General features: G+C 35.5%; 2 protein-coding genes across 2 annotated transcripts; one reads left to right on the top strand and one right to left on the bottom strand.

Moving 5' to 3' along the window:
* Window positions 1-11,494: 11,494 nt before the first annotated feature.
* Window positions 11,495-12,955, top strand: LOC137938218 (probable cysteine protease RD19D). Its single transcript, XM_068783208.1, has 4 exons — window positions 11,495-11,974; window positions 12,093-12,212; window positions 12,307-12,550; window positions 12,681-12,955. The coding sequence occupies exons 1-4, from the start codon at window positions 11,495-11,497 to the stop codon at window positions 12,953-12,955; spliced, it is 1,119 nt and encodes a 372-aa protein (XP_068639309.1).
* A 2,436-nt stretch (window positions 12,956-15,391) lies between these two features.
* LOC137938217 (uncharacterized) lies at window positions 15,392-19,619 on the bottom strand. Its single transcript, XM_068783207.1, has 10 exons — window positions 19,604-19,619; window positions 19,235-19,447; window positions 18,469-18,499; window positions 18,297-18,395; window positions 17,954-18,017; window positions 16,571-17,897; window positions 16,355-16,513; window positions 15,887-15,897; window positions 15,562-15,630; window positions 15,392-15,475 (listed from the first exon to the last, which is right to left on the bottom strand). Exons 1-10 carry the CDS (start codon window positions 19,617-19,619, stop codon window positions 15,392-15,394), a joined length of 2,073 nt encoding a protein of 690 aa, XP_068639308.1.
* Window positions 19,620-27,350: the final 7,731 nt, after the last annotated feature.

The raw sequence follows: 27,350 nt of genomic DNA, 5'->3' as shown, positions 1-27,350 counted from the left end.
ATGTCGGGTTCAAGTTTTGTTTTTTTTTTTTAAGCATCCTCACAGTATGAATTTTGCTTGAAATTCGTAAAAAACTTGTTCATATGTTGGGTTTGAGTCTTTTTTTTTTTTTTAAAGCATCCTCACACGTTGAATTTGGCTTGAAATTCGTAAAAAAACTTGTTACAAGTTTAGAAACCATTCCTATCCCCACTCAGTCATAGGATTTTATGGGAACGGAGTTTTCATAGGGATAAGTTTTAGGTTAGATTCATGAGCATGGAATGAAAAATAACTACATGAAATCTGATAGAGATAAAGATAATGATAAATATAAAAATAATTATAGAGATAAAGATAACTAGTGATTGAATTAGAGATAGAATCAAATTATAGAGTTCTAATCACTTACAATCTCAGTCTAATTCTATAAATAGTTATCTTAATCTTTATCAAAATCTACAATATTTGGTGGTAATAATCCATGTATATCAATTACATTGATTTATAACATCAAAAACCACAAAAATATTCTCTTTTGTCTTATAAAATTATGACTTTTAAGATAACGCTATATAAGTAGGCCTACAAATTAGGTTCGACATGGACGGAAAAGTTTGTCCCCATTCCATATTTACTCATAGTTTTTTCCTCACCTCATACCCGCCCCCGCAGGGTGAGGGAGACATCCCATCCCTTCAAACATTGGATTGGTTGATTGGGTATAGTCGGGTTGGATTCCCAATCTAACCCAACCCATGCCCATTGCTACAATAGCCTAAGTTTGTTAATTAACTTTTAGTGTAATAGTAAAATATTATAATATTATCATCTTATGTGCAACTTTTTGTGTTGGTCACACAACTACAAAATTATTTATACTACTAATAATTCTGTTCTAGTTGAAGAAGTTTTTATGTCTACTAGTAACAAAACTAGAGGGGGAAAGGGATGAATAAGTTTGTTCACTTTTTTATCTCGAGGTACAAAGTGGTCGGTTCAAAAGTAGGTGCGACATTAATACAATCAATGAAAGAAAATAAAACTACTAGTAATATTGGGTCCTATCTCTAGTAAATATTCTTATTCGATCTCCTCTAGCAAGCTTCAATACCTTTGTAGATGAAGGCATGTATTGATTTAAATACCTTAAATTTGGCATCCAAATTAACGTTTCTCATATTTACATACAGTAGATTTGAAGTGTTGTAGAGTGATGACAAAAATGATTTGCTTGTTGCAACTTTAGTAGGATGAAGGTCCCTTGCGAGACATTGCATCCCCCCCCCCCCCCCCCACCCTCCCCATCTTTTTTCATAGGCTTCGAAATCTTACTGCCTTGATGTGGGTGTTAAACATTGTTCAAACTCTACTTGGTACATTAAGAAAATAGTGGCATGGTTAAATTTGTTACTTTCTCTTATTTCTTTTGCAGATTCATGTGTTTGCATTATTGTATAGCACATGTTTGTTAATTTAGTCCAACCAAATATGTAGTAGATATTTTGACAGTTGAGTTAGAACACTAAATTAAAGTTTTATTTAACAAGAATTTTGTCTCTAAAGAATATTAAGCAAATCCTTTTTTAGTTCATAATTGATTGAAAGTTGTAGTTTAGATCTGAAGACATGCTGGGAACTGTTTAACACTAATGCAAATTACAATTTTTTCTTTTGGTATTTGATTTTTCTATTCTAAATAATATTGTTGGACAAAAATTAGAGTAGATGATAATGTGGTTTGTGTTGTTGTTAGAAGATGGGCTCAAGCCCATACGTCCAAGAGGGGTGGCATGATAATAAATAAAGTGTCATCTCATAAAGATGGCACAAAAGTCTAATTAATCAAGGAAAACATGTCTACTTATGTCTTTTCTGATGTAAAGTTTGTAGCCATAAGTGCATTATTGACATTGTAACATCCTCGAAAAAACTATAAATAGAGGCCCTTGGCTTGGGGTAGAGCATCAAGTCTCTCTCCCCTTCTCTCAATTCGTCCAAGCTCTCTTCGTCTAAAGGTTCTCTCCCTTTTCTCTCTTTTTCTCTTCTTTATCGAGGTCCTTCTCTTTTTCTCTTCTTCTCTCCTTATCTTCTTCTTTTCTGCTCTCCCTCTCTTACTTTGCTCGAGGTTCTAATCATGGGGTCCTGAATTCAATATGGTATCAAAGCAATGAATTTAGAATCCCCATGTCAAGATGATGTTGTAAAGTTTTTGTGATCAAAACTATTCATACAAGGCTCCTTGTAAAGCAAAACTGAAGCTTATTGGGATAAGTTTCTTGTTCTCATTATTATTATCTATTGATGGCTTACTGATCTCAGTTTTTTATCTTTGGAAGATGATTTGGAGATTATCCTCTTCATCCTATGATAATATTGAGATTCATATCTCTCGGTTTGAAAGAAGCTTGTAAAGGCTGGATTTTTTAGTCGATTTACAAGGTTTTTGCTAAAATCATTATGTTGATATTTTTTTTGCATGGGAAGCTACTATTCGTGTATAAAAAATTTGTCTCTAATGAAAATCCATTCTCACTTTCTTTTTATGATCTAATTTTGATAAAAAAAATCTTAAGAAGTTATGAGGGAAAGTATGATACTTCTTCCTCCCTCATGCTCCTTTGAAGAGCTGTTTTTTGAAGAACCGAGATTATTTAATCTTTAATTCAAAGCCATTGGTAAAGCCAAGAGTTTTTCTTCTCCTTGCATAGATTCCCACATGAAGCTAAGTTTGTGAGATCTATTTACAAAAAAGGAAGCAAGGAAGGAGTTCAAGTTGTTCTCTTGGAAAGAGCAAGGTGTCGCCAATGTATTTGAGGAAGGCTCTTTTTTGAGATCTCAGACCAATTCAAGATCTTCTTGATTAGGCTTGACTAATTGATCCTCAATCAATCATATCTTTCCTAAATAAAAAAAATTCTGAATCTAGACTGGTTAGCATCAACAATTATTTTTGGTAGTCTCTCAGCTAGAAAAAGAAATTGCATTCTTAATGTTCTTGATTACTATTTTTTCTCATACTCTAAATGGAAGATAAGAGGTCTGATTAAATCATCTTTAATATCTCATCTTGCCTCAAATATTAAGGACAAAATCCAGACTTAGATCTGTGATTTGGGTCCACATTTGTTTTTGGAAAGATCTTGGATGATCTACATATTTTGGCAAGGAAGATTAAAGTGGCTATTCTTGCATATTTTGGTCCTTGATTGCCTATTTCTTCTCAATCAAAAAGGTAAGATAAGAGGATTGATTTCATTGTTTTTTTGTACAGCGTGTGTCTTTGATTAGTGGTTGTTTACTTGAAAAAAAAAAATACTCAAACTCAGATTGCCTTGGTGTCCTAACTGAGCTAGTCTATTCTGTCAAAGAAGAAAATTGTTGGCTTGTTTTGATTCTCGGTTATTGAAGCTTATTCCTTGGGATATATCACTTCTCTTGTTGAGTAAATTTTCATTCTCAACTTGTTTCAAATGGCTTAAGAACACATTGGTAGTAAAAATGAAATCCTCAAGATCAACACTATACCCTTGAGAAGGTTATCCAATTACTTGAGCTGGTCCAAATCGAACCCGAGACCTACTAGGTCACCTAACCAAGCTTGGACCACCTATTGATGAAAATGATGGCACTTGTAATAAGTGGTTAAAAAAATACACCTTAGTGATTAGTTGGCTCATAAACAATATGAAAGAGAAGTAGCCAACTATGTAGTCCATCTGGATACAACCAAACAGGTTTGGAACACGTGTCAAATTGTACTCTAGCATAGATGGTCAACAAAAACTATATGATGTTTTCCAAAATGTGTTTAATACTAAACAAGGATACAACTTACATGAGTACTTGGGAAGATTCAGAGGCCTTATTCAAGAATGGAAGCTAGCCCAGCGTAACACCACCGATGTCTCTATTCTAGACAAGTAGAAGGAAGCCTTAACAACCGCTATCTGTTTAGTGAACATTAAGCATTATCTTGAGTTTGCTAAAAATCAAATCCTTAGCTCATTTGCTATTCCCATTTTTGATAATGTATGTGCCACCTTACTCCACATTCCAGATTCTTTTGCCACCTCTCCTACTAAAGTATCATCAGCCATGTACTCCGGTAATAGGGGCAAGTCAAACTTATGGTCCTAAGACTCTACCCTAGACTACCCAATCTAGTATAATGATGACTTGTCCTACAAGACATAAAGATAACATATAAAATTCAAGCAATGGTTCAATCACATTCCCCCTCTTTCACAAAGGGTATTTTCTCCTCACCGTATAAAAAGCATTCCATAGCATTTCCATATCTTAATAAATAACTTCTAAATATTCATAGTACACAAAATTAAGGATTAAAAATAGAATTAAAATACACAATTGAGAACAAAATTAAAAATATAGAATTTAAAAGCCCCCCACCACCCCTACACGCTCATTGCAATCTCGTCCAGCTCCCTAGCATGCAAATAACCTTAAAATGAACATTACCTAGTGGTGGGAATGAGCGGCGATGTCTGGTAGTAGCATTCCGAGCTTATCTTCCACCATTTTGACGGTGTGTTTTTACTTCAGCTAATCAATCATCCTTGCATTATCAAAGTATAGGAGGGATCAAAAAAATAACTTGCATTTAGACATGTTTAGGATCATCATAAACATCATTTAGAATATGTTAGAGCACTTAGAGAACAATATTCCCATGCTTTACAAGTTTACACTTTTGAAATGGCATTGGAATGATCAATCAGTCACTGGTAATGAACTATCATCTAGAAGCATCCAAGAAATATAAAGCATGATCGGTCGACCAGAGTCGATTGATCGATCATCCAGGACATGACCATTTCACAGTATAACGCATGATCGATCATGTCACCTGATTGATCGATCATATCTTCCCATGCAAGCGAACTTTTTATGAATTATCGATCATGCCCACTAATTGATCAATCAACCAAAATATTGCTAGTAAGATACTTCAAGCATGATCAGTCATAGAAAAATACATCTATCGATCTTACTTGTATTGCACAACAAGAGAGAATCTTGATTGATCGATCAACTTAACTTTTCTAGACCAACGTAACATATTGATTGATTAGTCCATCGATTAATAAGTCACTATCTGATACAAGATTAGATTTCAATCCGATCCTAGAGAATCTCACTTAATGGCAGTGAAAATAATTTTCCGTTATCTAGTTGGGACACCAAACTAAGGTCATTGGTAGTAAAAAATTTCAACCATTGATCTAGTTGATTACTCGGGTGTGGATTTTTCTAATTGCAAAATCGATAGAAAGTATAATAGTGGTAGTTGCCAATTACTTAATACGCTTGTCTCTTGGTTTTCCAAGAAAAAATATTCGGTTGCACTATCCACTACAAAAGATGGATACATAGCCTGTGGAAATTGTTGTACTCAACTTCTTTGGATGAAACAACTACTACATGACTATGACTTAGAGAAAAAAGAATTTCTAGTCCAATGTGACAACATGAGTGCCATAAGTCTAAGAAAGAACCTGGTTCACCACTCTCAATCAAAATACATAGAAATTAGAAATCACTTTATTAGAGAGTTGGTTCAAACCAAGTTTATCGAGATTGTATTTATCCCACTGAAAATCATCTAGCGAATATCTTTACCAAGCAATTAGGAATTGACCATTTTTCTAAGTTACGAGGAGAACTAGGCACGAGCAACCCACCTTGATTCTATTAGGCTTAAAAGGTTTGAGCTTAATGAACACAACCCATCATTGTAGTGCCAAATGAGTGAAGTGGAAATCAAAAGACTACAGTTCTGTCACTTTGCACAAGTCATTGACCAATTAATGCCTATTGGTAGATCGATCAACTTTAGTGATTGATCGACCAATTGAAACAGAATGATTGATCATTCACGGAGTGAATAGAGAAGATGAAGAGCCAAAAACCGGTTTTAAACCTATCTCTTCGTTTCATGTCATTTCAAAACCCTTTCCAATAAATTTCAAGAGCACTTATGACCTTTATCCCCCCTTCTCTCTTGGGTTTTGAGAAATCTCTCACCAAATCTAAGGCTAAAAACCTCTTTTTCACAACTTTTCTCTCAAAATCAAACCAAAAAACAATGGTAAGGACCATAGTTGTTGACAAGAAGAAGACTCCAACGAAGGAGAGTGACACTTGTTAAGAAATCCAAAATTGGAAGGAATACTTTTGCATGAGACAGCAATCGGGAAGGTATTTCTCTTCTTTTGCTTCCAAGAGTCCTATTGAGCCAACACAAGTTTATATTTCCTTTTGTGAGAGGGAAATTGATGGTTTAAAGAATTATTCCAGCTTGTTGGAGAGAGGAGAGTTTGAAATTGAGGAGTTTGGGCCACATAGCCTTAAGTTTTCTTCCCATGTGAAGAAAATACCTATTTCTATTCAAACTCTAGCATATTTCCTATGTGAATGATCTCCTCGGCTCCACCATCATGGGTATGACTAGATACGCTAAAAGAGAATTGGCTTATGGATCTCCATGAGGACCTCCTGCAAAACATCCAGGATGATATCCTCTCTGTCTTTGATCAGACAACTGTGAGTTCCTACGAGGTACGGATACGAGACCTCACTATGCCTCAGAGAGTCATTATCAAAATTGTGACTCACTTGTTGAACTTGAGAAAGAGCACCTTCTCTAAAATTACAAACTAGTGTTATATTTCACATACATGTTTCATCTCAAGGTAAATTTACAGATATCCTTACAAACTTGGTCACACCCAAGATTTAGACCACTATATGCGCCAAGCTGGGAATCTATGACATTTTCTTTCCCCCAACTTGAGGGGGAGTGTTAGAAGATGTAATTTATCTAGTGGGAATCTCAAAATCAATTCACATGTCAAGAAGACTGCCATTTCCATCCATTCTAGTACTCTGAATGAAATCCTAGGTATCTCTTGTATGGATCTCAAGAGATATATTAAGCAAAGCTGGTCTCTGGATTTACTTGAAGAAGAGCCCAAGTCCATTCAGGATACGATTTCCCTCGTCTTCTCAAAGATGGTAGGGAGCTCCTATGAGATTAAAATTAAAAAACTCAGCATGGAGGATTGTGTCTCCATGGAGATAGTTGAAAAACTTTAATGAATTTTGAAAGCATATATGAAATTCATAAACCAGAATCGTACATCCTGACATGACTTCCTTTTCCAGTGATCGGTTTGTCTCGTCTTCATCTCTGACAAATAGAGTGAACGACGTTCTCTCGTCTATTGCGGATGCTCATCGATTGCAACGTCTAGGCATGCATCTGCTAGACCAAACTCCCTCTTATAGCCTCCTCTCCATCAAAGGAGACCACCAAACCGATGGAAAACTGTAAGGTTGTAACTATTGCCAGTTACGACCGACGACCACTCAGGAATGGGAAACACCAAACGCCGATGGGTACATGTCACTCAAGTAACGGTTTGTGAACCATCTAACATTCTCCTACTTGACCCATGCGCATACTTAATATATATCATTGATTATTGATACATCTTCAAAAATGTTTCTCATAGATATAATATCCTTATACTCAAACAAAGAAGATTAAATTACATGAATCGTGGTGGTAAGTCCTTTAGAGCAAGTATTACCTTCCACGTATTACAATCCAACTGTCTCATTTGAATGAAAACCTTATGTGGAACATTTCTTTATGAATGAACTTTCATAATACTCATTCAGGATCACCTTATATTATCATTCTCTAAACTTTATATATGCAACCAAATAAGAGAAGACACAAATGAACTTAATGGAGTTTTTCATTGACAAAATTGTGATACAAACATAAAGGGAATCTCAATTACAGAAATTACTTAATAGAACTGAGTCCCATATATTCAACATGTCCCTTATAAGAAACGGGTCGTAGAACTTTTGTCAACGGATCATCGATCATTAATCCGGTGCTGATGTGTTCTACAACCACTTTGTTTGCTTTGACATGTTCTCGAATAGCTAAAAACTTTATGTCAATATGCTTACTATGACTTCTGCTCTTATTGTTCTTAGCCAAAAACACTATTGCGGAATTGTCGCAATAAATCTTTTATGGCTTAGAAATTGTGTCAACAATTTCAAGCCCTGAAATAAAACTCCTCATCCATATAGCCTGTGATGACACTTCAAAACATCCTACAAAATTTGCTTCTATGGTAGAAGTAGCAATCAAAGATTGTTTTTCACTTCTCCAAGAAATGGCCGCTCCAGCTAACAAGAAGACATATCCCAATGTCAACTTTCTTGAATCAAGGCAGCTAGCAAAATCAGAGTTTGAATATCCAATCTCTTCTAGATGATCATCTTCATCTTCATTAATAGATGGCCGAGTTAAGTGTCTAGCAAGATCTCTTGTAATCATAAATGTTTGACAGATTGTGACCAAGATGAGTAATTGCTTGAACCCTTGAGTGGAATAGTAGTGATTTTCAAAAAATCAAGTTTGTTGAAATAAAAATATGAGGAAGAAGATTTATTTGAAATTTCTATCATTGTTATCTAGACATAGAGAAAACTTTCTAGTATTAAGGGATTGAAGGATGAAAAAACCAGCATAGGCTATCAAGGTGCAAGGGGAAACAACAAATTAATGTAGAACACTAAAGAGCTGAAAAAACTCTTATGATATTGATTTTAGGATCCTATGATGATTAGTTAAGAACAAAGTACTTTAGAAGAAGAAGAATTGAAGAAGAAGAAGAAGAAAAAGTAGGAAGAGGGAAGAGAGAAAGAGTACTAGAAAGGGGATAGTTGTTGAGAGGAGAGAATGAGAACATGGGAAAGAGGATTAGGGTTGTGAAATCATACCTAATCCTCCCCATGAACCTCTATTTACAAGTGTAAAAGGGTAGCAATTATATCAATGCCCCTTACCCTAAGAAGGGTGGAAACGGGACAAGAAAGATAGAACTTTTACATCAACACCACTACTATCATCAAAAGGAGGCATTTCTTGAGGGCGCACTTGAGGTGGAGTGTTAGAAGTCGGTTGTGATGGAGAAGGTAATGAAATAGCAAGCACAATGAGAATCCAAGTATCTATGGTGGGGGAGGTGGGACGAAGTAGGTGGTTGTGAAGGGAGGTGTACGGGAAGACCGACTCTACAAACTTAACATGATGAGAAACAAATATTTTTTAAGTAGATGGTTCAAAACACAAGTAGGCACTTTGATATAATGAGTATCCAAGAAATACGCATGGTTTAGATCATTACTCAAGTTTGTGAGATGGTTTGGCGTATGTATTGGCAAGAATAGTCTATGCTTCTCAAGAACTAGTGGCTCGAGCAATGAATCAGATAATTTTAGGAGACAGAGAATCAATGAGAGCATTAAAGATCAATTGATCTTATCAAACCGAGACATTGTAAGCTGGATTTGGTGTTATAGAGTGGTTTGCATTGAGTGTCTTCAGTGGATAGGGTTTGGAGCCATAAATGTACCCAAGGAGATCATAACCGATGAAGAGAGTTTCAAACTAAAACTTCTATGAGAGTTAGTTGGTAGAGGTGCGTTTGAGAGGAGCTTGTGCAGAAATATTATGGTAATAAGATGAAATTCGTTGTTGTTGAGTACTGTTGAGTGTACAGGAGCATTTGGAGTTTCATTTGTAGTGATCGTTTTGGAAAGAGGAAATAGGAAAACTCAAGCAGCCTTAATCTAAGGAGGCAATTAAAGTCATACCCGGGATGCGGGACCAGAGTCAGTGCTCATAAACTGATCTTAACCTAGCTGAATTGATGTATGTAAAATAGGATGTGAGCTGGAACTGAAAACAATGAGTAGATAGTCTTTGAGCGCGAGAGGGTTTTTTTGAGACCTTTTATTCCCTCAAGTGCAAAATTTGCATGTGCAACTCCCTTACATGTGCGGGCTCCCTCTTTAAATCTCCTGATTAATCAGAAAGGTACTAATTAATCGAAGTAGACATAGAGAGAGGGGAAGAGAGGGGAATCACAAGTGGCATATTTTTGAGGTGGCAGGACACATCTCGCTAGTACATCGGGACGTTCGTCTCCGGCAACAGAAACTAGCGATGGCGGAGGTGAGCGTCTTCTTCAGTGACAACTGTGCTTCAACAGTGGTTGAGCAAGGGCCGCTGTTGCGACAAAAAATACGAAGCATGTCAAAAGCTGCTATAGTTTCGATTTCAGGCAACACTGTCAAGTTTAATCTGGTTACCAATAAGTCGTAGGCATAATTTCGTCGGTGGGAATGAGGGATTCGTCAACGAGAGCGACCTGAGAGCCGAATTCAGAGGCTTGTTGAGCATGGAAATGGTCAACAAGCAGTCGGGGTGATGGTGTAGATAACAAAGAAATTGACGTTGTCTGGAAATCCTTGTTTGCCATTGAAACTGTTGTAGGTGAAAGTAATGGATGGAATATTACCATAAAATTGAAAAAAATGGCAACTTTAGTGTCAGTTGAGCGGCGCAAAAGAAGAGAGGAATTAATGGGAAAGAGGAATGTACTGCTCTGATACCATAACATAAATTTTTGTTTGTTGAATTGAACCATGAATTTTCTTTTGACTTTGAACCAAATATATAATGCAGTTTTACAACAAAAATCACCTAAATAGAAAATGATTCAAAAGAGTCCTATTTTTATGGAAGACACCAACTAATTTAGATAATCATAAATTAAAATGAATTTATATAATATTAGAACAAGTCAACTCTTTACATACTACTTCTCTTAAGTATTTCAACTTGATCTCTTTCTTTGAAATTAACGAACATAAATGAACTTTTCATTGTAAATGCCTAAGTATAAAGAGAGTAATGATTTAACTACATTCATGTAAAATTGATTTTCTGCTTGAGGATTATAAACCAAAACTCTACTTGTTGGAAATAGTATTGGATATTTATTTACTAGCAGAAATTCGAAGCAATTAGTCCCTTTTATAATTTATCATGTACATTTTCATAGGCAATTTCATAGTCTCTTCTAGAGGAAATACGTTTATATTATTTGTATTATGTGATTTTGTTCTACTTTTCTCCTCTTGATAAATGGTTTTCTTAATAAAATTTGGACTAAGATTCAAAAAATTAGCATTGATATGAAATATTTATTATATCTAAAACAAAAAATCATAATATCTAAAACATAAATTAATGATTTTAGGCAAAATAAGCATGCAAAATATCCTAAAAATTAAAAAGAAGATAGATTATACAAATAAAAGAGGTATTGTGTATTTATGTAGATGGCTATGTACATGTTATTTAAATGAATATAGTAGCCATCTTTTCGTCCCTTCACCAGTTGCCACGGCTCCGGGATACGTGTTCACTTCAAACAACAAGAGAGACGCATGTCTTCCACTTGTCATACTATGCATTCCTCCGATCACTACTTTACTCTGACGGACTAGCATCGACAAGCAACATCGTCTCGTCCCCTAAGCCGACGTAGAGACACTGCTCGGTCCAAGCGCAGAAGAAAGAGTCCAAGCAGGTGTAAGAAGAATTGAGAGGACAATGGAAAATAACCATGGAGCTTACGCTTTATGTGTTGCGTTCTTAACGTGTGCGATTGCAGCTGCATCTGCGCGTGTCTTCGATGATCCCAGAATTGTTCAAGTGGTAGACAACAAAGGTGAAGGCTATCTCGATCTCACAGGCGACTGGCTTCTGGGCACGGAGAAACATTTCCAAATTTTCATGAAAAAGTACGGGAGAGAGTACAAAACGAGGGATGAGTACCTACACCGGCTGGGCATCTTCGCCAAGAACATGGTCAGAGCTGCGGAGCACCAGGCAGTGGATCCGTCGGCCATTCATGGCGTCACCCCCTTCTCTGACCTCTCAGAGGAGGAGTTCCAGAATAACTTTACGGGTTTGAGAGATGAGAACCCATCGAGGTTCGTTTCCGTTGCTGCTCCCATCATGGACACTTCTGGGTTCCCCAAGAATTTCGATTGGAGGGAGAAAGGAGCGGTCACCGACGTAAAATTTCAGGTTGATTTTGGAGTCTTATCCTTATTTCCATGCTGACTAGTGCTTAACAAAAAACAATTCTACCATTTCTTCCTCGGAAACAACCAAAGATGGCGGAAATTTATTGATTTGATTACAGGGAACATGCGGGTCATGTTGGGCATTTAGTACTACAGGAGTCGTTGAAGGTGCACACTTCCTCTCAACTGGAAAGCTCCCAAGTCTTAGTGAACAACAACTCGTGGACTGTGACAATACGGTATGTAAATTTCTTCTGAGAATGATCAAAATGCTGAAGCTGTTCAGTAACCTTCCTTGCTTTGTTCTAAAATGATCGACGCTTACGCGTGTAGTGCGATTCGGAAGAAAAGGATGCTTGTAACAATGGATGCGACGGGGGTTTGATGACAAACGCTTACAAGTATCTGATGGAAGCAGGCGGGTTAGAACAGGAGACCTCTTATCCTTACACTGGAGCTCGTGGGGTTTGTAGGTTCAGAGCAGAAAGAGCAGTTGTTAAAGTAACCAATTTCACGAAGATCCCCCTCGATGAGGCGCAGATTATAGCTAATTTAATCACTCATGGCCCTCTTGCAGGTTTGCTTTTTTGTTAAAAAAGTTTTTTAGAGTAGTTCCATCAATTTTTTTTGCAATACAAGACCTGTCTTTCACCATCTTTGAGCTGACGAAGAACTGAAAGAGTTAGATTGGTTGATATCGAATGCAGTGGGGCTGAACGCAGCATTCATGCAGACATACATAGGAGGAGTGTCTTGCCCACTGATATGCCCGAAGAGGTACATCAACCATGGGGTGCTGCTGGTGGGGTATGGCTTCAAAGGGTTCTCTCTGCTAAGGCTGGGGAATAAGCCTTATTGGGTGATCAAGAATTCCTGGGGCACGCAATGGGGAGAGAAGGGGTTTTATCGACTCTGCAAGGGATACAACATGTGTGGAGTCAATACGATGGTTTCAGTGGTAACGACTGCCAGCAAAACTTGATGATTTTCAGAGCCAGAAGGAACAGGAGATGCACGAAAGAAGATAATACAATATTTGATGGAGTTGTGAAAGGTTGAGGGATCCGTAGGTGGGCTAAGGCAAGGGGGTAGTTTATCTTTTGCACGAAAAGATAAAGAGTTTAACATTCAGATATGTATAATAAAAGTATAGGGTTTTTTACCAAAATACCTAAACCCTCAACTTATTTGGACGACTACCGAATTTTTTTTACCTGTCCATTGTACATGTGGACAGTCACAGGTCACACATAAACTTTTATCAGTGTCAAAGGTGATACATAAGCTTTAGACTGTTTATGCGTCGCCCCATCATAAGTGCCATATTGTAGATGAACACAGAGGTTACCCATCTCATTACATGAGAAAATTTTGAATAAATTTTTAAAAAATCAAAAAATAAATACATTTTTATTACTTTATATATAAAATAAAAAATTATAAAAATTTTTAATAAACAATTAAAAAAATAACTCTTACTTATTTAACACCATTTAATATCAATTAAAATATTTATTAATTAAAAAAATTATCATTACACTTTTTATTATTTCATATTTTAAAAAATCAAATAAAATGAGTAAAATAATTAGATTTAAAATATTTATAAAGAGAAAAAATCTTAAGTTTTACCCACATATTATCGATTTAAAATATTTATAAATTAAAAAAATATATAAAAAGTTATTTTAGATTTTAAACATACAATTTATTTGTATACTTTTTATCACCTTATTTAAAAAATAATAATATTTAAATATTTAAATATTTATAAATAGACAAAATTTAGCTCTTACCCATTTATTATGGATTTAAAATATTTATAATTTAAAAAAATTTACTCTTAATTTTTAACCATATATTATTGATTTAAAATATTTATAAACTAAAAAATATACAAAAAAATTATTTTAGAGTTTAAAAATACAATTTATTTGTATACTTTTATCACTTTATTTAAAAAATAATAATAATTAGAAATTTAAAATATTTATAAATAGAAAAAATCTAACTCTTACCCATTTACAATGGATTTAAAATATTTAAAAATAAAAAATATACAAAAAATTTATTTTAGAGTTTAAAAATAAAATTTATTTGTATAATTTTTATGACCTTATTTACTAAATAATAAATTATTAAAAAATACATTAGTTAATTAAAAATCTTACAACACCTTTTATTATTAATTTAAAATATTTATTAACTAAAAAAATATGAATATTTAAAAATATGAATATTTAAAAATATGAAGCAAAAATGTTAAATTGTGGTCACGGTACAAGAGAAAGTAAATGTTATACAATAACGAAGAGATCGTTAATGGGAGTCATAGTGTCCCAACATATTTGACATTAATGGGAGTCATAGTGTCCCAACATATTTGACATGGCTTCAAAAGACTGAAATTATATTTACATATTTGACATGGCTTCAAAAGACTGAAATTACATTTCTTGAACCAAGTTATAATACACCCAGTTTTTCTAACAACCTTCATAGAGGACGAACCAAATAGACTCAAGTTGTAAAGCAAACCCAACATAAAATTTATTTAGCAAGATAAAATTATGCATTCAACAAGTGTACAATCTGCTCACAGTTTCCAATCTTTTGTTCTTAATTTGAAAGCTCTAAATATGATCAATGGAAAGTCGTATATTAATAAATAATTTTACATCAAAATAGCAAAGAATATTAAAATTCTCATTCCACTCTTTTGTCTGATTATAACAAAGGGCCTTGCTTGAAATTTCTTCATTTAGATAAACGTATCGGTCTTTGTCGGAACAACTCTTCCTTCTCTGTTCTGAAAAAGGAAAAGCACATTGAGGCATGAAAGTGAGGGACCATGAAACTAGTGCGACTTCCATTACAAAAAAAGTTAAAGAGGGAGAGAGAGTACTCACCTTTTATAGTGTTATCACAATGAAACTCATTGGCTCTAGTTCTGATGTTTAGCCATTTTCTCAAGACAGTTTTCGTCCATGATGACTGAAAGGATCAAATTTAAGGGAACATACTTATATTTCCTACCAAACAAACGAAGTTGTGGAGTTTCTGAAATTCATTAAATTGAAAACACAAAGACTGTTTCCACACCCCTATCCCGCAATAATGAATTGAGCTCGTATAGGCATTTTGGATGCAGCTATTGACATAACTGCTCTAGCTACAGTTTATGATACTCCGCCCATTTCATAAAGTATTCTACCCGGTTTAACGACGGATACCCAATATTCTGGAGATCCCTTCCCGGAACCCATACGTGTTTCTGTGAGTCTTAGGGTAACAGGCTTGTCGGGAAACATACATACCCATATTTTTCCACCGCGGCATGCATTTCGTGTCATTGCTCGCCGCCCTTACCTTCTGGTATCCACTTTGATTTGTTCTCATTTTTAACGCTCAAAAAACACTAGCCAACATTTCCTGAAACAAGACAAACCTTACAAGCATTAAGACCACATTTCTTTACAAGCATTTCAAGAAGCAGTTTGACCTGATTTGAAAAGACTTTGGATGTAGCTGTTTAAAAGTGAATTATCTCAAAAGTTGACAAGTTCTTACCTATTGGACAAGTTCTACAAACAAATCCGAAGGACCCATCCAAGCTTTTGATTGATTATTTCTAGATGGGGAGATCAAATCTTGAACCTACATAAAATGAGGAAAAATAACCCTTGATGCATTCAACTAAGTACTCTATATATTGAAATGAAACAAAAAATACAAAGGAAACGATAGAATTATTACCAGTCTTTACACAAATGGTGAATCATCAAGAAACTCAACCACTGACGTGCCCTCATCTTCAAACAAGGGTTACCAAATGGGCACTAACCACAACTTCCACTAAGAATGGCTACAAAATATAAAATTTTAAAATGACTGATTAATACATATAGAATACCAAAATATAAACTGCAGTTATCAATAGTAATACTTAAATTTCATGAGTAATGAAAATGTTCACCTTGGATTGCTACTTCCTGGGGGGGGGGGGGGGGGGGGGGGGGATACTTCCTGGGGGGGGGGGGGGATGGTGTTTGTGAACTAGTGGGTTTCGACATTTTTCTAGAGTTATGCCTCGATTGTTTACATGTACCACAAAAATAGGTACCACGTTCTATTTTATCCATTTTTGTATGTATACGAACTGAACGTGGACGACCTGGTTGCTTCCTTGCAATTGGTGGAACAACTCAAACACCCGTATTATTTAATGAAAATGTTCACCTTCGATTGCTACTTCCTGGAGCATTTATCAGGGGGGGGGGGGGGGGGGGGGGGGGGGGGGGGGGGTGGGTGTTAATTGGCGGGTTTTGACATTTTCTAGAGTCATGCCCCGATTGTTTACATGTACCACAAAAATAGGTACCATGTTCTCCTTTATCCATTTTTGTATGTATACGAACTGAACGTGGATGACCTGGTTGCTTCCTTGCAATTGGTGGTACAACTCGAACACCCGTATTAGGCCAATAAATTTTATCTTTATGAGGATAGAATCCAATTGCATATGTTCCTCTATATGTCTCTGTTGTATACCAACGACTAACAATTGATTAAAATCATAATTGATTTTTGCACACACTGCAATGGCATGGGTACAAGGAATTTGTTCCATTTTGAAAATGGTTACATGTACATGTCATATTCGCCAAATCAACCTGATACAACCTTTCATCATCCATAGAAATTTTGTACATATTATTCTTATATTGGTGTACACAACATGCTCTTGTTTTATCCCTCTTATTTTTTAGAGAAACATCAACAGAGGGAGTACAGATCGATGTCATCTTTCTTGTAAATTCATGTCTTTCCACAAAATATTTATTCAATCTATGAAAAGTTGCTACCACCAATGCTTGAATTGGAAGCCTTCTAGCACCTCTTAGAACATTATTAAAGCTCTCTGACATAATGGTGGTCAACATACCAAAGCAAACATTGCCATCGTGTGCCAATGACCAAAACTCAGGTCTCAATTGTCCTTCTGTCAATAATTCTTTCACTCTCTCACTTTGCTGCTCAATCAACTCCATCGTACGATCAAATTCAATAATATTTGTCTTCCTTGTTGCGGACCATATGAGAGCATTCAATGTATCATTTTTGAACGTCTTCTTGAAATTGGCAACTAAATTATGCACACAAAAACGATGAAAACATTCTAAAGGTAGAAATTTTCTCTGGACCGCCCTTATTAAACCCTTTTGACGATCTGAAATCAGAGTAAGTGGTTTTTTTCCTTTAATAACAAAATGATCTAGACAAGCTAAAAACCATTCCCAACTGTCATGATTTTCTGATTCAACAATAGCAAAAGCTAGAGGAAAAAGACCATTGTTCCCATCAAGAGTAGTAGCAATCAACAAACAATGAGGATACTTCCCATATAAATGTGTTCCATCAACACTAATAAGGGGTCTATAGTATTGGAATCCAGCAATAGATGGCCCAAATGCCCAAAAAACACACTTAAACATACTTTCATGGCCAAATTCCTCACAACACAGTATAAATTCATTAGCTGGATTTGCCTCTTTTATTGCATCTAAAAATCGTGGCAAAAGATTATATGATTCATCCCAATCGCCATAAATTACTTTTATAGCCTTGCATTTTGCTCTCCATGCTTTCGCATACTCGACAGAGATATGATACTTATCTTTCATGATCTTATGTATATCATTAGGACTCAAAGTAAAATTCGTCCTCACTGTTGGCATAATAACTTTACAAATGAAAGATGATGTACACACTGGATTATCTTCACGAATAATACTATTAACACAAGTGTGATCTCCACCATACTTTCTTATATTAAATTGACGAATCCTTTTATCACATGATGCAGAAACACTCCAAGGACATCCATCTTCACCATATTCAATTTTATAATCACACCTGCTAGACTTAATGTCTTATACTTAACGTGTCTTTCAATTGAGTATTTTCTCAAAAAATCTACCATTTGGGACTTCGCAGTCACTACGAACCGTACCTCGTCAGTGATGGGGGTCGGGCTTCGTTGGCTAATGGATGCCCGTGCAGGCAACTCAGCCTAGTTTGAACTAGACCCAACCTACTCTTAATCAGATTCTCTACCCAGCCCTAGGGACACATGGAAACTCAATAAAACATAGACAAAAAAAATACCATGTGGTGGTTATGTATAACACCCGAATCTCCTCACTACATGACAAAATCATTCCATAACACTTCAAAATTATTCAACAATATTCTACAACATTTAAAAATTAATCGAACAAATTCTATAATAGATGACTAGTCCTAACAATGCAAAAACACACCTAAGTCCAAATTCACCGAACACCCCTGGTAAAGCCCCATATGAATTCACAGTCAGTACAAACCGTACCTCGTTAGTGATGGGGGTCGAGTTTCGTTGGCTAATGGACGCCCCCACAAGCGACTCAACCTAGTTTGAACTGGACTCAACCCACTTTTCATTACCCAACCTACTATTCATCAGAATTTGTACCCATCCTAGTAACTAGGGCAAACATAATAAAACAAAAGCAAAACAAAAAAACCCATGTGGTAGATATTTATAACACCCCAAACTCCTCACCACATGGAATGATCATTCCATGTCACTTCAAATTTATTTAACAACAACTAGCAACTAAAAATCCTGCAAATCTTATCTCAATAGAGTAAAATGCAACTTCATAAATCAGAAAATTAAACGAAATTAACTAAAATTAAACTAGCAACTTCAAAAAATACAACATTCAATGGCATAGGAATCCATAAACTAAAATACAACAAATTATACAGAAAATCCATAAACTAAAATTAAACTTTACAATAATTTTAATTTATCTGCAATTGACAGAAATTTCATTAATATAAAATCAGAAATTAAATAGTAAATAAAAAAAAATACAGTAATTAAAAACCTAAATTCAAATAAATATTATAATTAAACACAATAATTAGATTCAATTAACAAATGCCCTCAAAATCACCCTGCTAAATCGGCTTCTGAAATTCAAATTGGGGTTTGGAGGGTGAGGAGGGCTTCGATTTTGAGAGAAGGGGCGGCGAGAGAGTGAAATAATAGGGCATTAAGAGAGGGGGCACAGAGAGGAAATTATAGGGTTCGGTTTTGAGAGATGGGACGACGAAGAGATGAAATTATAGTTTTCGATTTTGAGAGAGGGGGCGATGAAGAGATGAAATGATAAGTTTTCGGTTTTGAGAAAGGTGCGGCGAGAGGATGAACAGAGGAGAACAGAGAAGAAGAATAAGATTCTGGGTTGAGGTGAAGAGAGAGCGGTTGAGAGGGGGGCGTCAAGGCCGAGGCTGAGGCAGAGCAGCAGCAGCAGGGGAGCGACGAGAGGAGAGGGGCCGAGACGAGAGGCGAGGAAAAAGATCGTGAACGAGATTAGAATGAAAAACAAATGTGAGGGCTGATGTAGCGGGTGCTTACGTGACCCTAGATGACAGGGCAAAAAGAAGGTAATATATAATGACGTGGCAGGTTACGTGGCAGATGATGTGACGGAAAAATGACGTGGTGGCTTACGTTTTAATTTATTCACGTTACGCTGATGAAATGGCAACACGTAAGTGGTCAAAGCTTACGTGTTGCCTTTGACTGTCCACATGTACAGTGGACTAGTCAAAGTTCGGTAGTTTTGCAAATAAGTTGAGATCGTCATTGTTTTCATAAATAAGTTTTTTCAAAATGGTATTTTGGTAAAATTCCATAAAAGTATATCTTGGGAACAAAAGAGGATTTTTTTTTCTTGTGTTGTCTTTTTTGTCTTAATTAGGGGTCTTGTAGAGAAGATATGGCAAGCTGGAGGTTTCGCAAGACAATCTCAATTTAAAGGTGTTTTAATCATGTTATTAAGTATTATATTTTTAGTGTAATTAGAATAAAGATATTTTAATTGTAATTGGATTTTATTCAAATTAAGATAATGTGATCGTTTTTTTTTATATTTATCGTTTAGGTTTTTATTTTATTTTATTTTATTTTATTTTATTTTTTTCAATTCTAATACCTGTTTTTTCACACTTTTATAATGAGACTTTTATATTAAAATTTATATTTTAACTAAAAAATATTCGAAAAAAAATTTAATCAAAGTTTTCTATTTTTGAGTTATTTTATGTCATCAAGGACAGTAAAGCAAGATTATCTATCAAAAGAAAGATTTGTAAGTGTATTTTTTAAATTATTTAATTAATTTTTAATTTGAGTTTTTTAGAGGGAGATATCGATCTTGGAAGAGTCGTCACATTGGCAAGTTTTTTAGAGGAAGATATCGATCTTGGAAGAGTCAATTGTCACATTGGCAAGTTTTTAGAGGGAGATATCGATCTTAGAATAGTCAACTGTCATATTGGCCAAGAAGAAAAAGTATTTAGTTTAGTCAGATAAAATTTTTTTAAAATATATCAATTTTTTTTATCTCAAAAGAAGTATATTTTATAAAGATAAGATTTTTAGAGGGAGATATCGATCTTAGAAGAGTCAACTGTCACATTGGCCAAGAAGAAAAAGTAAAGTATTCGGTTTCCTCAGATTAAAAAATTTTAAAATATATCAGTTGTTTTTATCTCAAAAAAAGTATATTTTATAAAGATAAGTTGTATTGAGAAAATTTTATGTTAATTTTATCTATATTTAAGGATATTTGCATTGCAGTTGACAAGAGTCAAGATACAGAATGAAGTGAATCAAGAAGAAGAGGTAATAAAAGATTCAAGAATTTTATGTCAAATTAAAAATAAATTCCACATGTTACAAGTTGTGGTTATTTTCATGTAACCAAAATATTCAAGAAATGGGGAGCACAAAAGATGAAGTTTTTGCATCTATGAAGAATTTTTGCAGCGAAGAAAAATGAAGACCAAAAATCCTTTTCAGTACAAACTGAATTTATAAACTCCATTTTGACAGGGAGTATTGAAGAGAAGAGTTAGAAGGTTGTTACATGACTCTCACAGTAAGAAGTCTCATAGTGCCAGAATTAATGTGGTAGAGTGTCACAAAAGACGATCTCACAAAAAGAGTCTTAATTTAAAGGTGTTTTAGTTAAGTTAGTCTTCTATTTATGTTGAGTTTTTTAATTATGGTATGGCTTATCTTTAAGTTTTAGACTTTCGGTGTAATTGGGACAAGGGTATTTTAATTATAATTGGACTCTATTACTTTACTCTAATATAAATAACGGCTGATGTACTCATATTACATAAAGTCAATGAAGTTTTTCTCTTTTCTAGAAATTCAACAAAGGGTAATTGGGAACTTTGAAAAAACTAATTTTAAATTTATTTTATTTTAGTTTATTTTTAAAATATTATGAAGATCATGTAAGAGTAAAAATATGACCTCCTCTCATATTTTCTTCCTAATATCAATATATGTAGGCATCTCGTTTTCCTTACCTAGACATGGAAAACCTTGACATGGAAAAGGATCAAAATGAGAAGGACGAGCCTTTTTTCATTGTTTGAGTTTTGTATTATCATAAGCCATTTTTTTTGCATTTCAAGGAATATCTTTGAATCAATTTTCTAACTCAAAAGGAATTCTGTTAGTTGGAGTTTTTTATAAAAAGAAATTGTCGTTTGAAACAACAAGTAGCAAGAAGGATTTGAAGAGTAGTAAAAAGCTTTTTACTAAGTCTATTTTTTTACACAACAAATTGTTTCTCAATTCGATATTTTTAGAGAGAGATACCAATGGTTATATTTAATTCTATCTTATGCATGCATGAATCTATATTGTAATCCGATTTTTTCCTTCATATTCTTGGTTTGACTAAATTTTTTTGTTTGTTTTGAAACCCAATTTCAATAACTTTCCTTTCTTAAGAATTTTTTTCTTTGGTTTCATATTATATAAGTTTTTTTAAGAGATCACTCTTTCTTATATGACTTTTCTTTCTTTTTTATGAAACTTGAAAATTTTAAATTAGAAAGTTTTGTTCTCTTTTCCTAAATTTTAAATATATTTGTCTTAAATATTTTTTCCATAATTTTTTTCTTGAATGGTCAACTAAGTGTTAAAAATCGATTGCCTTTCTGTTTTGAGAAAGTTTATATTATAATGTTTCATTTAAAAAAAATGATTTTTTTTAAGTTTCTCCAATTTGAATGAGAGAAATTATTTTTTTATTTCCTTGGTTAAATTGAATCACTTTTTATTCATGCTTTAAAAGCCCCTACTTCATTGAAAGTTGTAATCTTTTATTTCATATTTTATATTATTTAAAGTAATTTTTTAATATTTAAAGAGCAGTTCTTAGACACACACTATAGGAGTGTGCCTAATATTCTGTTTAATTTAATTTTTTATTTTTTACCTAAATGGTATTTTTTAGTTACTTTTTGAAAATGGGTGGAATTTTTTATTTTCCTAAAATGGGTCGGCTTTTAAATTTGAGTACCAAAAATTGGTGTTAAGTTAGAGATAATTTTTCTTCTCTTACCACTATTTTTTACAAGGTGGCAAAAAAAAAAGAGATCCAATATATTAATCAAGCTAGTGAATGTATGAGATATAAAATAATATAAAATGTAACCTTTCTTGACAAAAAATTTCCGACAAAAAATATTTACTTTTCTCTGAGAAAAGTCCAATATATTAATCAAGCTAGTGAATTATTTATCAAATTAATTCTGGTATCAAAGTAAATTTTGTGAGTTGACTTGGTCAATTATAAAGATTATCATTTTCTCATATATTTTAATTCTTTTTTTAAAAAAATTTAGTTTTATTTTTTCTTTAGGTTTATATTTCTTCCTTTTATGTTCTCTTCTTTCATTGTCCTCCATATGAATATCACCGTTTCCTTTTCTCTTCACTACACCCATAACATCGAGAGTTCTCTAGCCTTCTTTGATGGTCTCCAACATCTTACGCCTTTCTCAGTCATTAGTTTTCTCTCAGTTGAGTTTGGCATTCAGCTTATGAATATAGTATTGCCACTTCTCTCTTGGCATGGGAATCCAACCCTATGTAGGTTTTTCAAATTTTAGTTTTGTTCTTGTTAGAAGATGGGTTCGGTACATACTATGAATGTATGGGAAAAATAACCAGAAATCACTTATCTTTCCATGGTTGAATCTCTTCCTTCAAGAGCTCCTTGCTTGCAAATTCTAAATCCTTAGCTTTGATACCATGTAGAATTTAGGACTCTTTCATATTGATCTCAAGCCAAAGAGGGAGACGAGAAGGAGAAGAAGGATAGGAAGAAGAGAGAAAATAGAGAGAGTTTAGCGATTGGATTCCAAGAGACGGCAGAGGAGAGTATGGATGAGATTAAGAAGTGAGGAGAGAACTTAATACTCTACCTCTTGGCCAAGGGCATCTATTTATAGTTTTTACAATACCCTTAGGGCTACAACATTACCAAAGAAAAGACATAAATAGACAAGTAATTATATCTTCATACCATCTTTAGGAGAAGTCTTCTTATTTACCAATATGCCACCTCGTGGACATGTAGACCTTCTTCCTTAGACGAGTGGGCTTGAGCCCATCCTCTAACAGTTCTTTATTTAGGCTTATATTTCTTCTTTTTATCTTCACTTCTTTCATTGTTCTCCATACGAATATTGTCATCTCCTCTTCTCTTCACTACACCTATAACATCGAGAGCTACTCCAACATCTTACTCCTTTCTCTGTCATTAGTCTTGTCTCAGTTGAATTTGACATTCGGCTTGTCTTCTGGATATAGTACTGCCACTTCTCTCTTAGCATGGGAATCCAACACTATGTAGCTTTTTCACATTTTAGTTTTTTTCTTTATTTAGATTTATATTTCATCCTTTTATCTTCTCTTCTTTCATTGTCCTCCATACGAATATAAATGTCTCCTCTTCTCTTTACTACACCCATAACGTCGAGAGTTCTCAAGCCTTCTCTAATGGTCTCCAACATCTTACTTGTTTCTCTGTCATTAGTCTTGTCTCGCAAATAGTTGAGTTTGACATTCGACCTGTCTTCTGGGTATAGTACAACCACTTATCTCTTAGCATGGGAATCCAACTCTATATAGCAAATGTTATTCTGATCTTTATCGGGTTCTTTAGTCTGTATGCCTTTCTCAAAACACCTGAGTAGCCGATTGATTAACCTGTTATACATCGGGTTCGCCCTTGCCATCTTAAACTTGTCAAGAGGCTGGCCAATCCAACCTAAAAGACTAGTCGTTTAAGTACGAAAAACCAACCTAATCAAGAGAGGTGGACCGGAACCACCTTTGACACCCACCCCGCCCCTTACCGCTCCCCGCAGGATTCGAAGGCGGGACGTGCCGGACTTGGCTCTGATACCATGTTAATGTATGTTTCTGCCGACGAACTAGACCCACAGAACTCTGGTATTCACGGAGATGAAATGCATTGGACAAGCTGACGTCACAACCTAACAGGGAGCTCACAACTCCTACGGTGGTGGACAGAACCACCACTATCTCACTGGACAATCCAGACGACCAGACGAGAGAGAGCGTTGAGCTCTCTGGTTTCTTGGCAAAGACAACGAACACGAGAAACAAAAAATAATTCCTCTCGTTGGGGTTTTTCCCCCTTTCATTATGTATTTAAGTTTTAGGTTTTACTATTACAGAATGGCCCATGGGCCAAATACAATGCCACCCATCCCATTAAGCCTAATCAAATAACCCTATGTACATAACCCAAATTATACAACAATTATGAACATAAATTATATCTAATATACATTTTAAGATATCGTAACATCCCCCCTCAAATTGATATTGGTGAGTCAACCAACAACAATCTACCAACCAAAAAATTATGTCAGGATTGAGACAATGCTTTAGTGAAGACATCGGCCACTTGAAGATTCAAAGAAATGTACGAAAGAGATATTATCTAATGCTCCAAAGTGTCGCAAATAGAGTGACAGACAACCTCAATATGCTTGGTGCGCTCATGGAAAACCGGATTGGCCACAATCTGGATAGCACTTGTATTATCTGCATGAAGCAATGTAGATGAGGGCTGAGGAAACTAGAGCTCAGCAAGAAGACCGCGGAGCCAAATAATTTCAGAACATGTAGTAGACATAGCGTGATACTCGGCCTCTATAGAGGACTTGGACACCCGGTCTTGTTTCTTACATTTCTAAGAAATCAGTGCATCCCCTAAAAACATACACCAGCCTGTAGTAGAGTGGCGGGTATCGGGGCACCCTGTCCAATCAGCATCACTGTAAGCAACCAGACATAGCGTGGAGCCGATAGGAAAGAATAAGCCACGAGCAGGGGAGTCGCGCAGATAGCAGATGATGCACCGAATAAACTTAAAGACTAATGTTTATGTGCGGAAAACCAACCTAATCAAGAGAGGTGGACTGGAACCACCTCTGAAAAAACTCCCAAAGGAAGTCTACTTTAATCATTACTCATATAGAATTCTTATCACTCGCCTCCACCACATCTACATACTTGTGTTCTCCATATGGGATATCAGGGGAGCTTCTCCACTTGGATTTGCATAGGTGTTGTCATATCCAGAATTCCGTAGGTGTTTCATCAAGTCTCTGAGGAGGCAGTTCCTAATAGTAATAAAGATAAAAAAAAATAAAAGGTAATTGAAGATAGACTCAAATTTAAGTGATTGAAACAGAGATGGACTCAAATTGTATAGTTGTAAAAGCTACAGACTACCTTATAAATTTTATAAATACCTATCTCCTCATCAATGAAAATACGAAAATTATAATTCTTCATTCCTAAATTCTACATGGTATCAGAGCTCTCGATCCACAATCATTTCTCTCTTCCCACTGGAGCTCTCAATCAGTAATCATTTCTCCGAAGCCATTGTCGTCGCGGCTTCCTTCCCTGCCCCCATTGCTAAAGAAATAGCTCTATGTCCTCTAAGGAAATCTTCTTTGTCATCACCGTTGTCTTTCCTCACTGCCATTGCCACTGTCGAGGGTCGTCATCATTGCATGGTGTTGAGGGTCGTCATCATCACACGGTGTTGAGGGCTTTCATCGCCATCGCCGTCGCTAGTGCCTGGTATTTCTTTTTCTCTACTCCTCTTCGTCTCGCTAAATCTCCACGGTGGTTTTGTATCTCCATCGTAGAATCCGATCCTAGAATCCTAGCTGGCACAACCTAGCATGCCTCTCCTCGTGTCGTCTCTGTAGAGAATGGGAGACCTAAGTTCAAAGAGAAAATTATTTTCCCCCTCGACACCCTGTCCCGCTCACATACCTACGCAGCATGCAAGATCGCATGTGTAGTTCACACGTGCGAGTTTCATACGTGTGACAAAAAAAAAACTCACTGCAAAACCTCTTCTCCCCATCCGGACGATGAGATTTTGTCTATCCCAACCACTACTAGTGTTTTTGTTCTTCCACATCTCTTCACCAGATGATGCGATTCTGTCCACCCCAACAGCTACCAATGTCGCTGCTCTTCCACTAGACATTGCGATTTTGTCCACTCTAGCCGCTACCAGTGCCACTGCTCTTCTATATCTCTTCCCTGGACGATGCAATTCCATCCACCCCAGCCACTACCAAGTGTCGTTGCTCTTCCTCATCTCTTCACCGGATGATGCAATTCCGTCTGCCCCAGCTGCTACCAGCACCGCTACTCTTCCACATCCCTTCCCTGGACAATGCAATTTCGTCTACCCTAGCCGCTACCCATGCCACTAGTCTTACTCCTCTCTTCACCAAACGATGCAATTTTGTCCACTCCAGCCGCTACCAGTGTCACTGCTCTTCCTCATCTCTTCACCAGATGATGTGATTTCGTCTGCCCTAGTCACTACCAATGCATTTGCTCTTCTACATCTCTTCACCAGAAGATGTGATTTCATCCGCCCCAACCTCTACCAGTGTCGCTGCTCTTCCTACAAATGTTGCTACTCTTCCCAACTACTACATGTGCCGCTACTCTTCTCAGTCGATGCTCTCACCAAACCACTTTCGAGAACACCCTTCCACTTTTTGAAGATCAAGATTGGGCTCTCCTTTCGAAGCTCACAGGAGCATGATAGAGATAAAGATAAAATGTGATTGAAACAAAGACAAACTCAAATTTTAAGTGATTGCAATAGAGATAGACTCAAATTGTAGATTTGTAGAAGCAACAAACTATGTTGTAAATTCTATAAATACCTATCTCCTCATCAATGAAAATATGACAATTATAATTCTTCATTCCAAAATTCTACAATTTTGACATCCACTGGAGCTAGGTTTGGGACACACGCAAATAAAACCCCCAACCTTAATTCTCTCAACACTTCTTTCGTCTTCTATTGGATTTGTCTCAAAAGAAGTTGTTTGATACACATGTTTGGGCAAATTCTGCAAATTTCTAGCCA

Source organism: Aristolochia californica, unplaced genomic scaffold (genome assembly GCF_029961685.1).
Source record: "Aristolochia californica isolate CCGP_79_NKW_82.1479 unplaced genomic scaffold, dmAriCali1.0.hap1 SCAF_8, whole genome shotgun sequence".
NCBI classification, from domain to species: domain Eukaryota; kingdom Viridiplantae; phylum Streptophyta; class Magnoliopsida; order Piperales; family Aristolochiaceae; genus Aristolochia; species Aristolochia californica.
Note: the sequence above shows the minus strand (reverse complement) of the source record. Positions and strands in the feature narration are given on the sequence as shown.

Coding starts and splice junctions, on each gene's coding strand:
- LOC137938218 (XM_068783208.1), top strand. CDS start 11,495: ATGGAAAATAACCATGGAGCTTACGCTTTATGTGTTGCGTTCTTAACG. Junction 11,975..12,092: donor TCACCGACGTAAAATTTCAG/GTTGATTTTGGA, acceptor ATTTGATTACAG/GGAACATGCGGGTCATGTTG. Junction 12,551..12,680: donor CACTCATGGCCCTCTTGCAG/GTTTGCTTTTTT, acceptor TATCGAATGCAG/TGGGGCTGAACGCAGCATTC.
- LOC137938217 (XM_068783207.1), bottom strand. Junction 18,396..18,468: donor GGTACAAATTCTGATGAATA/GTAGGTTGGGTA, acceptor GGCGTCCATTAG/CCAACGAAACTCGACCCCCA. Junction 17,898..17,953: donor TGACTGCGAAGTCCCAAATG/GTAGATTTTTTG, acceptor TAAGACATTAAG/TCTAGCAGGTGTGATTATAA.